General features: G+C 41.6%; 1 protein-coding gene across 5 annotated transcripts in view; it reads right to left on the bottom strand.

Annotated features, from left to right (window-relative positions):
• Positions 1 to 14,256, bottom strand: part of IQCA1 (IQ motif containing with AAA domain 1) — a 154,867-nt gene that overhangs the window by 83,185 nt on the left and 57,426 nt on the right. For all 5 annotated transcript variants that reach the window (XM_061607657.1, XM_061607656.1, XM_061607658.1 and 2 more), the window contains 2 exons: positions 6,179 to 6,263; positions 1,319 to 1,456 (listed from right to left, as the gene is read on the bottom strand). In XM_061607657.1, the coding sequence (XP_061463641.1) occupies positions 1,319 to 1,456; positions 6,179 to 6,263 (223 nt within the window). The remainder of the gene's footprint in view (positions 1 to 1,318; positions 1,457 to 6,178; positions 6,264 to 14,256) is intronic.

Below are 14,256 nucleotides of genomic sequence, written 5' to 3'. Positions count from 1 at the left end.
CACAGGACAATACTCTTGAAGATCAATATTATGCACATTTACTTGGGAGTAAGTTCTAGTTAATGAAACTTACTTCCAAGTATGTAAGTTTAGGATGTGGGCTTTTCATCTGTAATGTGTCATTTTTCAATAACATTAGTGTGAAATAGAAAGTGAACAGCAGCTGCTTTTAAATTGAATGCACAATATAGAAAGCAGCTTTTTCATTTGGATTTTTTCAATTCAATAAATACGATGCTTGTGTGTTCACAAAAACAATTTCAGGGATGGAATGGAAGTTGTAGATGCTTAGTTGTAGTGGTTGTAACTGCACACCCTTTGGGAAGAATGTGTCAGAGATGCTCAGCGACCCTTGTTGGATCATTCACTTCTGGAAAACAGGCTGTGCTCTCTCAATGATATCATGCTGCCTCCATGTGTGTAGTTCTGTGGAAAGTCTAGTTTGGTATGGTCAGGGCCGGCTCCAGGCATGCCGGGGCCCTTGGGCATTAGCCTGTCCCAGGCCCCTCCGCTCCCCTTCTGCGATCCGCGGCAGAAGCCGCACCGTGGATCGCAGGACAGGAGCTTCCGAACTGCCCGCCATCTCCCCACTTCACCCACCTTTCTCTGCTGTTTTTTGTGGCTGCGTGCCCTGTGCATGCAGGTTGCCATCAATCAAGATGGTGGCCAAGGTTTCCGTAAGGGGCTGCCGCCTCTGCCACCATCTTGGTTGATGGCAGGCAGCATGCACATTGCTGCCATCAACCAAGTTGGCGGCAGGGGCTTCAGCCCCTTACGGAAACCTCAGCCGCCATCTTGATTGATGGCAACCCTGAATGCACTGCAAAAAACAACAGAGAGAAAGGTAGGTAAAGCGGGGGGATGGTGGGCGGCTCGGGCAGATAGCGGAAGGGGTGCGGAGGGCCCCTCAGGGCCGCACCTGGCCGCCCTTTAGAACCGGCCCTGGGTATGGTGGCAAGACAAAAGGCCAGGATATGGATTTAGTGTCAAGAGGTGGCTTTAGCCTCTGGCAATGGGACAATAATGAAGGTGATACTGGTGGTGGAACTATAAGGGATATGTCAGTGGAGGTCTCCAGATTAAGTTTTCCAAGACACAAGATTATCAGATAAGAATCCCAAACAGCTTTATGGATTAAGGCTAGATCCCTAAACAGAAGCACTCCTGTCAAGATGAGGACACACTGCAACATTTTGTTGTCAGTCCCAACTTCTGCACTCTATTAAAGTACAGTACACATAGTTCTCATCCAGATTCTACCCAAGATATATATGAATCAACACAATCTGATAAAAAGATGTGCATTATAATTTCTTGCCTCATCTTTCTTCTTTGGTTTCTTCTCGTCTTCTTTTTCTTTTCCTTTCTTTGTCTTTTTCCCTTTTTCTTTTTTGCCCTTTTTCTTCCCTTTCTTTTTCTGCGCTTCTTCTTCTTTAGCAGCTAATTCAGCAGCAACCTGGCAGAAAATAGAGAATCAAAGTTGTCTAAAACTTTTAAAATTTAACTGTAATAAAGGAAATTAGTTTACTGTAAAGACCGTTTTAAAGATTTTTTTGCTTTTTAAGATTCTTAAAGCTTTTCTAAAAAGATGTTTTAAAAGATGTTTTATTAATATTAATATGTTTTAAATATGCTTTGTTTTAATATACAGTGCCTTGCAAAAGTAATCAGACCCCTGACGAATGCTCTCATATTACTGAATTATAAATGGTACATTGTAGCTTCTTCAGCGGGAGATATTAATCAGACATTCTTGCTAAGAGTAAATTAAGTTTTGGCTCATTCACTATCCCAATCACAAACTGTTGACAGGACACTGATTCAGAACTTCCAAGATCTCCTTAAGATCAGGAGTTGGAAATGAAAAGCTAGGTGACATCCTAGCCCAAATATATGGATAATGTCTCACAGCAATGTAGATACTGAAAAACATGAGAGGCACACCATAAGCCAATGGCTATATAAACTCTAGCGGGGCCCAAAAGATCTTAAGAATAATTTCATATAAAATCTTACACAAGGGCTTGTTCCAGTGAAGGAACCTCCAGATTCAGGATCACTTTACTCATGCAACACTCTTATACTAAGCTGAAAATAGCGGAAGAAGCATTCCATGTATAGATACAACCCCAAAATATCATCTTTTGTTTTCTAGATTTCTAGAATTCAGTATGATAATATTAACTGGGCCCACCACAGATTGTGGCAGAGACAGAATACAGGCGGGCCCCGCTTATACGGCAGGTTCTGTTCCGGACCCCCGCCGTAAAGTGGAATTTGGAACTATTATGTACCGGTATTTCCTTTAGACTTGGTTTATGAGACATAGATGGTACATTGCATGTGATTTCTGAAAGCAAATGACTAACAGAGTAAATGATTGGATTTGCCTGATTACACTTAAATCTCATATGGGTTACTTAGGGATGCCAGGTCTCCAGTTGTCACCCAGAGACTCCAGATTTTTGGAGTCCTCTCTGGGTGAGTCACCCCAATCTCCAGATTCTCAGCTTTCATTAGAAAAAAAATTATGTATCTATGTGGTCTGGTTCAAGAGACATACACCAAAACTTCAGCCACCCCCCTGCAACTTCTGTTAAATGAACTTGTAGCTGGCTACTGTAACCCCACCCTTTCAGGTTTATAGCCAATAAGTGAGGTTGTGATTGACAAGGGATTTGTTGACCTCCAGGCAATAGCTAGAACCCATTGGAAGGCCAGAAAACTGTTGACCTTTCCTGCTTGTCTGAAAATCTCAATAAATGGAGTAAGTTATAGCTTTCAGCAGTAGTAAAAGTCCATTTGTTTCTGTGTTCAGGAGATGAAAAACAAAAATTCACAGCAGGATCTTGGTAGGCAATTGTTTACTGTAAACAATTTCACTTTTGATTATAATAAAAGTGTACATGCAGGGTTTTTTAAATTACTTGCAAAACTAGCATATTATACATTTTATCTTTCAAATAATTTTTGAACGGAAATTTTAAAAACTTATACATGCAGCTTATGATGCCATTACACTGTGTTATGCTTGTCTAATTATGAGGAATCAAAGGAGTTTATTTTTTCCTGGGCTGCTAAAGGGCGCAGTTTGTCTAATTCACAGCCTGTTTTGAAAACCTTTCCAATATGAAGCTTTAATCCTATACTTGCTTTTCTGTGAATAAAGCTGCAATGATAATCCCACATACCAGAAGTAAACCCCATTGAATTCAATAGGACTTATTTTTAAGTCGACATGGTTTGGATTGTGCTGTAAGTCAATGGGACTTTTGAGTGAACAAAGGACTGTGTTTGTGTTGTAAATCTTTTTCTCCCCCTCCAATCCTATTTTTTAAAGCAATTAGGCAGGGCTTACTTACGTGTCATTGCTTTTATTTTGGTAGGAAACTAATACTGATTTTATTTATTTCTAAAAAATGTTCTACAATGACCAACTGGTTTAGACAACAAACTATTATATGGGGGGTATGCATTTTTTACATCTCCAGTGTGTGTATATGGAGTCTTTCCAGCAACCCTGTTAGGTAGGGTTGCCGATTGGAAACCAAGGCAGCTCACGACAAGAAATAAATCCCTTTAAAATCCAATAACCATAAAAACAAGAATAACAGTTGCAAAAAGCTTAAAGTGGCATGATTCTGAATTTTGGGTTGGGTGATTGAAGTTCCTTTTCACTTGAGGTTGCAGTTCTGTGCACGCTTCCCTGTTTGAGTAAGCCCCATTGAATACATTGGGACCTGCTTCTGAGTAAACATGTATGGGATTGCACTATAAATATTTTTACTGGTTGTATAAATAATAAACATCTTTGACAGGCATGCTTATATAAATATTTCTTCACACTATGTCCTGAAAAGAATCCGATTTCACACTATGGTTGTGCATTATTATTTCCTCTACATTTCAAGTGTGGGGTGATCATGGTTCCCCTCTGTTATTTTCATTCTGCGGGGAAGATTAGGCTGAGAGATGGTTAGTAGTCCATGGTCACTCAGTAAACTGTGTAGCTGATTTCCATTAAAAAATTAATTAAAATGGAATACATGCAGGCAAAGTTTATGAAGTAGATCCACATAATACATTTAAAGCACATCCAACTCGTATTTAAACCACATGACTTCTCCCAAAGAATCTTGGAAAGTATAGTTTTCCCCTCACAGTTATAGTTCCCACCACCTTTAACAAACTGCAGTTCCCATGATTCTGTGGTGTGCTTCATGTGTGTTGAATGTACTTTAAATGAATGGTTGGATCTGCCCTAGGTATGCTGTGCATTCATTAGTGAATTGAAAAGAACCATTTAAAAAGATACTTTTTTTAAGCAGGGGAAGGACTATAGTTCAGTGGTAGGGCACATGCTTTGCATGCAAAGATCCAAAATCAAATCTCTGGAGAGATTCCAGTCTTATTGACTGGAATCCTGGAGAACCAATACTAGTCCATATCATCAGAGTTGAGCTAGATGGTACCAAATGACCTATGTTAGTATAAGGCAGATTCCTTTGTTTCTAAAAGAGGAAAGGGACCCAAGGGCCATAATGACTCCAAAATTTATTAATGTATTTACAACACTTATATACCACTTTATTGTAAAAAACCTCAAAGCGGTTTATAATGTTTTAATGAGTCAAGACATTTGTGTATGTGTTCTGGCTGTTGCTGCTCCTTTGTTTGTGCAGTTGCCCTTTTCCTTGCTGTTCTGCCTGTTCTGTTTGTGACTGCTGTCCAGATGTCTCACTTTGGCCTTGTTTCGAATGAACTGGAGTGGGACTGAAAGGAGCAGCTTGGGTCTTGACTCCTGTGCATTCTTGCCTTCAGACGCCAAGAGGCGCTATTACCCATGTGATGGCATGACACTGGGAAAACCACCTTTCAGGTGAGACCAACAGTCTGTTCTGTACTAACTGCAGCTGCTGGGTCAGGTTGTGCTGCATGGGGATTTCTGTGACCTTGGCTGACTGGGCGCCAGGATTTTTTTAGTTTTGGTTTTTGGTTAGGAACCTTGACTGGTTGTGGGATGCTGAATTTTCTGTCTTACTCACAGGAATCTTGTTGTGGTTGGTATGGTATTGCATTTAGGAAACCATCACTGTCTTTTGTTCTCCTTTTTTTATTTGCATTTCATTTACCTCTGACCTTACTCCCTTACATCCATAGAAGCAACAACAGTGGTTCCATGCGCTCAGCTCAACTCCCTTAAACCCACTGATGATGCACCTTGTTGCTTGCATGATGGTTTGTTTCTTGCTCAATAGTGGTAAATAGAATTCACATACCGGGAAGTGCGGCTTCAATTGCTTTTGTCCCAATCTACTGTCTGTGAAGGTAAACCACACCATGTGTATTTTCTCTTTGTCAATTATTATTCACTGGAACTGGGTTTGCTGTCAAAGTGAGTTTATGGCAGCCCATAGGGAAGGGAGGAAAGGGGAGATAATCTTCTTAACTCTTACTAATTTCTCAAACCTCTCTCTGCAGTGAAGGGTCAAGTCTGTAAAGACGTTTGGAGCAGCCACGTTAAAAGGCAGGCAGGGCATTCTAGGCAGGGGGTTGCCAACCCTGCTTGGATATGGATATCTTTGCAGCATTAGTCAAGCCTTAGAAACAGCACAATCCTAACCATATCTACTCAGAAGTAAGTCCTGTTGAGTTCTATGGGGCTTAGTCCCTCAGTAAGTCTGCTTAGAATTACAGCCTTCAGCGTCATCCATCTTCAGGGACATCCTGAGTTCTCCCATCTAACATCTCCACAACACTAGGCTCCTTTCTTCCTACAATGGTCTCTGGTGATTGGCCTCGCCTGAGGATTATTCAGCCCTCCTTGCCAAAAGCAAGTAGGCTAGATTACATGTTTCCTACCCAGGCTCCCTAAACAGGTGAGAAGGAATGATCCCATCACTTCAGCTGGGAACACCCTCATTTAGCTAAATGGGAACACCCTCATTTAGCTAAGATTTCTATCTTAATTTCCAATCAGAGAATTTTTGTTTGAGTGGTTGGTTGGTGCTTAATGTATCATGCTTAATGACATCACTAGGGCCCACCCCATGACATCACTAGGGCGCACCCCTGAAATCTCAGGATTTGGGATGCTTCTGAGCTAGCAACCCTTGGGTTACTTGATTTTTTTTAAAAAAATGCTGCTTTTTAAGATTGTGATTGAAACAAACTCTACCTCTTCTGGAGTTTTTTCAGCAAAAAGAGCAGCTGAACCACCTTGTTCTTCATCAGGGTAATCGGGAAACTTTCCTGTCATATGCCTGTATGTAATTAAAGGTTCCATTTTAAAAACAAGACATTGCCACACGTAATTGTAATTTTTCACTCTAAACATTTAAATAACGATATGTGGCTAATCAGTATAATTGTTTCTATACTTACAATGAGTTTGATGATGTGGGCAGGCAAGCTAGATAACTAGAGATAGTGATATGGTATACCCAATAGGTATAGACGTGCAAGACCTGGATTCAAATTCTATCTCAGCCACAAAATCTAGGGTGGCCTAGGCATGCAACTTTGCTGTCATCTCTATTCCAGATGTATACAATGGAGCAACCTATCTCATAAGGTGCTTGTTAAAATAGTCCCAATAACTATTTTAAACTATGTTGCATATTACAACTGCCAGTTAAGTGGTTTATATTAAGTCATAATCACCATTAATTTCATCCAATATACTAAATTATTGAGGAAAATTATAATAGTTAGATGTTAAATAATATTTTTATATAAGTTCATTTTTAAAAGGTTGATTTTATATAGCAGAGAAATTCTGATTGACAAGCTTAATTCCCATACTGCTCAGTAATCTTTTGTTGATAGGCTTTTCCTGTGTGGCTTCATTCCTTTAATACTAATACTAATACTTCATTCCCTTGACTTTGCAAAGATCTCCTTGTGCATAAATGTCAAGAGATGGACAATGAGCAGAATCTGCTTGATGTGATATATCTTACCCAGTCATGGATATCCTTCTCTTTCTTTAAACCTTTAGTATAGTAATTTCCAGGAAAGAGCAGCAAATGCTATCATTTTACTTTCTTTCTTTTTCCCCTTGATGTTTTTCAACACAATGGGGGAAATGGTCTTTGCATACAGAAATATTGCTAACAAAGAATGGATATATGACGCAGGTCCAATTTTGTATTTAACTTAAATATTAAAAGTTGTGCCAGATTACTCTTTTATGTTTTACTGCCTTTTATGCATCTATTTGAAAAATTGGTCTTGGCACTAAAACTGAACTTCAGATGATTTGGCTTGCTTCATGCTTAGGCCACATTAGAGAGAAATGTGTTTTTAAAAACAAGCATAACTAATGACTCACTGCAGCCCTTGATTGCCCTCAAGTCAATTCTTCAGCAGTTTCAGCTGTTCCAATTATTAATCTGTCATGTTCTCTATGGGGAAAGATGGTCCAGCATGAGGCATTGGTTTCAGGCTCTGCACATTTGTGTCATGCTCTATTGCACTGTGTCTCAACATTATGTAATTAGTCAATTTTTAAACATATGTACACCAGCTGAATCTCTGCAGTGGGAAAGGCTGACATGCTGTTCTCTGCTGCATCATGGCCTAACGAAAATGTTCAAAAGAGCTAGGTAGAGATCATAAGTTAATTCAGTGCAGAGAAAAAGTTCTCTGAAATGGGAATCTTTGGCACATCAAGAATATAGGGTACAAAGAAGGCCTCATCTCTCTTGGAACAGGAGTAACATTCAGGCTGGGATTCTAGGGAGAAGACAGATGCATGAATATATGGGAAGCACATACTGACCTCCCATTGTTAATCATTGTTGGTATATGTTGTTATCATTATTATTTATTATTATTTATTAAATTTATATCGCACCCTTCCTCCCAGTAGGAGCCCAGGGTGGCAAACAAAAACACTAAAAACACTCTAAAACATCATAAAAACAGCCTTTAAAATATTGATTGATTGATTGATTGCACTTGTATACCGCCCCATAGCCGAAGCTCTCTGGGCGGTTTACAGCAATCAAAAACATTAAAATAAATATACAATTTAAAACACAATTTTAAAATTTGAAACAATATAAAAACAATTTAAAACACATGCTAAAATGCCTGGAAGAAGAGGAAAGTCTTGACCTGGTGCCGAAACTATCTTGAAACAAAATCTTTAAAACATGTTAAAACAAAACATCTTTGAAAACACTTTTTTTTAAAAAAAAACTTTAAAAACATGTTAAAAAGTAATTCCAACACAGATGCAGAATGGGATAAGGTCTTTACTTAAAATGCTTGTTGAAAGAGGAAGGTCTTCAGTAGGCACCGAAAAGATAACAGAGATGTTGTCTGTCTAATATTTATGGGGAGTGAATTCCAAAGGGTAGGTGCCGCAACACTAAAGGTATGCTTCCTATGTTGTGCATGACAGACCTCCAGGTGAGATGGTATCGGCAGGAGGCCCTCACCTGCAAAGCACAGTAATCAACCTGGTACATAAGGGGCATGACAATTTTTCAGGTATCCCAGTCCCAAGCTGTAAATGGCTTTATATACCAAAACCAGCACCTTGAACTTTGCCTGGTAACTAATGGACAGCCAGTGAAATTCTTTCAGCTGCGGGGTATGTTGGCAATATCCTGCCCCAGTAAGCATTCACGCTGCTGCATTTTGCTGCAGCTTCCGGACCGATCTCAAGGGAAGCCCCACAGAGAGCACATTGCAGTAATCCAGCCTGGAGGTTACCAGCACATGGACAATAGTGGTCAGACTATCCCAGTCCAGAAATGGCTGAAGCTGTCTTACCAGCCAAACCTGATAAAAGGCACTCCTAGCTACTGAGGTCATCTAGATGCTAGCAATAAAGATGGATCCAGGAGCACCCCCAGACTACTAATCTGTTCTTTCAGAGGGTTGACAACCCCATTCAAAGCAAGTGATTTATCAATTATCCGGACTCAGGAACTACGTACCCACAGTGTCTCTGTTTTGGAAGGATTCAGACTCAGTTTACTGGCCCTTATCCAGCCCACCACCAAGTCCAGGCACTGGTCCAGGGCTTGCATAGCCTCTCCTGCTTCAGATGCTACAGAGAAATAGAGCTAGGTATCATCAGTGTACTGTTGACACCTCGCCCCAAATCTCCTAATCACTGCTCCCAATGGCTCCTACTGGGAGGAAGGGCTGGATATAAATATAAATAAATAAAATATAGATGTTAAACAGCGCTGGGGACAAGATGGTACCCTACAGTACCCCACTGTGAGGGGGCTGAAAGGCAATCACCCAATACTATTCTCTGAAACCAACCCTGGAAGTAGGAGTGGACCCACTTCAATACAGTGCCTCTGATACCCATCTCACCATGTCAGTTCAGAAGGATAACATGATCAATGGTATCAAAAGCTGCCGAGTGATCAAGTGAAAATAACAGGGTTGCACTCCCCTATCCTTCCCCAATAAAGGTCATCCATCAGGGCAACCCAAGCTGATTCAGTACCATACCCAGGCCTGAACTCAGATTGGGATGGGATATGAAATACATTTAATAGCCATCCTGATTTCAATTAATTGGAGACAACAGAAGTTCACCATGAATGAATGTTTGGCTCTGCCATGTATATATGTGAAAAATACATATACACCCTCTTATACATTCATTTATTTATTAGATTTATATCCTGCCCTTTCTCCCAGTAGGAGCCAGGGTGCAAAAAAAAAGCACCACATCATAAAAACAGATTTTAAAATATATTAAAACAAAATAACTACTAAAAACATATTAAAACAAAAAATCTTTAAAAACATTTATTTTTTTAAAAAAGGTTTAAAAACATGTTAAAAAGCAATTCCAATACAGATGCAGACTGGTCATAGAATCATAGAATAGTAGAGTTGGAAGGGGCCTATAAGGCCATCAAGTCCAAACCCCTGTTCAATGCAGGAATCCAAATCAAAGCATTCCCGACAGATGGCTGTCCAGCTGCCTCTTGAATGCCTCCAGTGTCTGAGAGCCCACTACCTCTCTAGATAATTTAGTTCCATTGTCGTATGGCTCTAACAGTTAGGAGGGTTTTTTTATGTCCAGTCGAAATCTGGCTTCCTGCAACTTGAGCCCATTATTCCATGTCCTGCACTCTGGGACAATCGAGAAGAGATCCCGACCCTCCTCTATGTGACAACCTTTCATGTACTTGTATCGTATCTCCCCTCAGTCTTCTCTTCTCCAGGCTAAACATGCCCAGTTCTTTCAGTCTCTCCTCATAGGGCTTGGTTTCCCGTCCCTTGATCATCCTCGTTGCCCTCCTCTGAACCTGTTCCAGTTTGTCTGCATCGTTCTTGAAGTGTGGAGACCAGAACTGGACGCAGTATTCAAGATGAGGCCTAACCAGTGCTGAATAGAGGGGAACTAATACTTCACACGATTTGGAAACTATACTTCTGTTAATGCAGCCTAATATAGAATTTGCGTTTTCTGCAGCCACATCACACTGGCTCATATTCAGCTTGTCTCTACTTAAACGGTTTGTTGAAAGAGGAAGGTCTTCAGTAGGTGCCAAAAAGATAACAGAGATGGTGCCTGTCTAATATTTAAAGGGACGGAATTCCAAAGGGTAGGTGTCAATACACTAAAGATCCATTTCCTATGTCCTATGTTGTTCAGAATGGACTTCCTGATAAGATGGTATCTGCAGGAGGCCCTCACCTGCAGAGCGCAGTGATCAACTGGGTATATAAGGGATAAGACAGTCTTTCAGGTATCCTGGTCCCAAGCTGTATAGGGCTTTATACACGAAAACTAGAACCTTGAACTTAGCCCGGTAGCTAATAGGTAGCCAGTGCAATTCTTTCAGCAGTGGGGTGATATGTTGGTGATACCCTGCCCCAGTTAGCAGTCTTGCCATTGCATCTTGCACCACCTGCAGCTTTTGGACTAACCTCAAGGGCAGCATTACAGCAATACAGCCTGGAGGTTACCAGTGCATGGACAACAGTGGTCAGGCTATCCCACTCCAGAAACAGCTGCAGCTGTCTTACCAGCTGAAGTTGGTAAAAGGCACTCCTAGCCACTGAGGTCACCTGGGCCTCTAGCAACAAAGAGCAGGAGCAGCACCCCCAGACTACAGACCTGCTCTTTCAGAGGGAGCACGACTCCATCTAAAGCAGGCAACTGACCAATTAATCAAACTCGGGACCCACCAACCCACAGCACCTCCGTCTTGCTAGGATTCTGATTCAGTTTACTGGCCCTCATCCAGCCCACAACCGAGTCCAAGCAGCAGTCCAGGGCTTGCAAAACTCTCCCGATTCAGGTGTTACAGAGAAATTGAGCTGGGTATCATCAGTGTACTGCTGACACCTTGCCCCAAATCTCCTGATGACCTCTCCCAAGGGCTTCACATAGATGTTAAACAGCATGAGGGACAAGATGGTACCCTGTGGCACTCCACAGCACAACTGCCAAGGGGCCAAAAGACAATCACCCAATGCTATTCTCTGAAAATGACCCTGGAGATAGGATTGGAACCACTGTAAAACAGTGCCTCCAATACCCATCTCACCAAGTCAGCCCAGAAGAATACCATGGTCAATGGTATCAAAAGCCGCAGAGAGATCAAGTAAGAATAACCGGGTCGCACTCCCCCTGTCCTTCTCCTGATAAAGATAATCCATCAGGGCGACCAAGGCCAATTTAGTCCCATAGCCAAGCCTTAACCCACACTAAAATGGGTCAAGATATTCTGTTTCATCCAAGAGTACTTGCAATTGCTGTGCCACAACCCTCTCAATCACCTTCCCTAAGAAGGGGGTACAGTAGGGCCCTACTCATACGGTGGGTTACATTCCAGACCCCTGCCTAAAAGTGAAACCCGCCGAAAAGCGGAACTCATTCAATAGAATGGTGCCCGACGCCTGAAAAACACGGTAAAAGCGGAACAAGAGCCATATGAGTGGAGCCTTACTCTAACTGAAATTTGCCGTATTAGTGGAACGCCACAAAGTGGGCCACAGAATAGTGGGGCCCTACTGTACTTGTGACCAGGTGGTAGTTGTTGCAAGCCAATGGGTCCAGGGCGGGCTTTTTCAGGAGCAGTCAGATCACTGCCTCTTTCAGAGGGGCTGGAACCACTTGAAAAGCACAGTGAGATGGAACAATAAAGAAACTCTTTCATAAAGATGAGGAACATTCAGACTAAAGAAAATGCCTCTTCACACAGTGCATAGCTAAACTATGGAATTCGCTCCCACAAGAGGCAGTGATGGCCACCTTGGATGGCTTTAAAAGAGGATTAGAAAGCCTTATCTTCCATAAACTATCAATGGCTACTAGCCATGATGGCTGTGCTCTGCTTCCATAGTCAGAGGCCATATGCTTCTGAATATCAGTTGCTGGAAACCACAGGAGGGGAGAGTGCTCTTTTGCTTAGGTCCTGCTTGTAGACTTCCCATAGGCATCTGGTTGGCCACTGTGAGGACAGGATGCGGGACTATACAGCCCACTGGCCTGATCCAGCAGGCTCTTATGTTCTCATGAGTACACTCCAGAAAATATCCCAAAGTATCTTGAAGCTGGTCATTGCAGGGAAAAATGGGTAGGGGAAGCAATCTTTTATGGAAATTTGCCCACCCTGATTGATCTTATTGATAACGCCCTGATAAGCTTCTGAGGAATGCCATGGCCACACAGAACACAGAATCAAAGAGTTGTTCAGAAGAGGCTCTTTCTATTTCACCTGTCACCTAGAAGATTTTCTTCTGAATAATCAATAATTGTACAGTCAGTACCTGTAGTTAGTGCTGACAAGCTTCCCCCTACCCACCTTTCTGCAATTCATTCTGCATTTAAAACTTACTCTCTGTACTATGCTGTTCAAAGTGCTGTATTGATGGAGATTTATGTTAGTACAACATTAACCTAAACATTTTTCTAGTAATGGACTCCACAGCGTACTACCTAATCTCTGTATTTCTACATGGCTTGACATATGGTGCTCCCTTGTCTCTTGCCATAATTCCTCTTCCTAATTGTCTAAAAGCCCCTGCCAGGAAAATAAAAAATAGTTCTTCTGAGGATAAGGATACTTGCACTCATTTTCAAGATTATAAAGAATGTCAGATTTGTATGAAATGAGAAATGAATAATTACTGTGCAAAGTAAGCAGCAGAGTCATGCGTTCAGCAAATAAAATAAGAAAACAATCTTTCTCAGGAATAATGACGTCTATGTTTTAAAACATCACCTGTGAGTCATTCTTTATAACCAGTTACAAGGCAAACTTGATTTTAGTTTTTATTGTATAATTTTACTGCATATTAAAATTTTGTTTAGGAAGTAAGAGATTGTTATAGCAGTGTATGTGTCAACCAATGTTTGAGCAACAAAATGCTTCTGAAGGGAGGGGCCACAGCTATTCTTGTTTGGTCAGAAAAGTAACTCCCATTGTAATTCTAGGTTTAGGATTGCAGCCTTAAAGTAGAACACTGAATATGTGTAAGAGTTTGATAGAGCCTCAGGCTTGTGTTTAACTTAGTGCTAAGCAGATCGTTCCATTCATGCAAGGGTTCCTCCTTGCATAGTGGAAAGATCTCCCCCTCTCCTCCCCCACGCATCCCCTAAATCTGTTCTGGGGGAATCCTCCAGAGCAGACTTAGGGATGATGAGGGGGCTCATATGGAGGGAGGAGAGGGGGAGATCTTGTTGCACTAGCACTAACACTTTTGCTAGCACAACTTTTTAGTTGAATACCGCTCTAAGACTCTGTTATCCACTCCCCCCATCTCAAATTCAGTCACTGACTAAAGGACCAACAGAAAAGCATCTCACGCATCCCTTATACATGAAAAGGAGACTAAATTATCCAATATTCCTATGTGAGAAACTGGAAAGTGCAGCAGTTATGATTTCATTCTGATATTAACAAAAGAGGAAGGTATACTGGGGAAATACCCTAGGGATCAACAACCACCGGATGCAGTCTCAAATCTGTCCCCTTGAGAAATACCAGCTGACCTCCCCAGCAGGCAACAGGGAGACCTGCGGGGCTGTAGCCGGTACTCGAGTCAGGTCTGAGGGCAATTAGGAGATCCTCAGGCCTGCAACTGCAAGCCCTGTGAAAGAGATGGAGAGGCCTGGGTGGAGAGGACTGGAGGGCAAAAGGGAGATCTGCGGGCTGTGGTGAGGGCTAGGAATCCCTGCTGGAGCTGGGATTGGGGCTTCAGCAGGGCCCAATGTAAAGAAAAATCACCCCCACAAAAACAAACAAAAGCAAACACTCT

This window comes from Rhineura floridana, chromosome 2 (genome assembly GCF_030035675.1).
Source record: "Rhineura floridana isolate rRhiFlo1 chromosome 2, rRhiFlo1.hap2, whole genome shotgun sequence".
Classification (NCBI taxonomy): Eukaryota; Metazoa; Chordata; class Lepidosauria; order Squamata; family Rhineuridae; genus Rhineura; species Rhineura floridana.
Note: the sequence above shows the minus strand (reverse complement) of the source record. Positions and strands in the feature narration are given on the sequence as shown.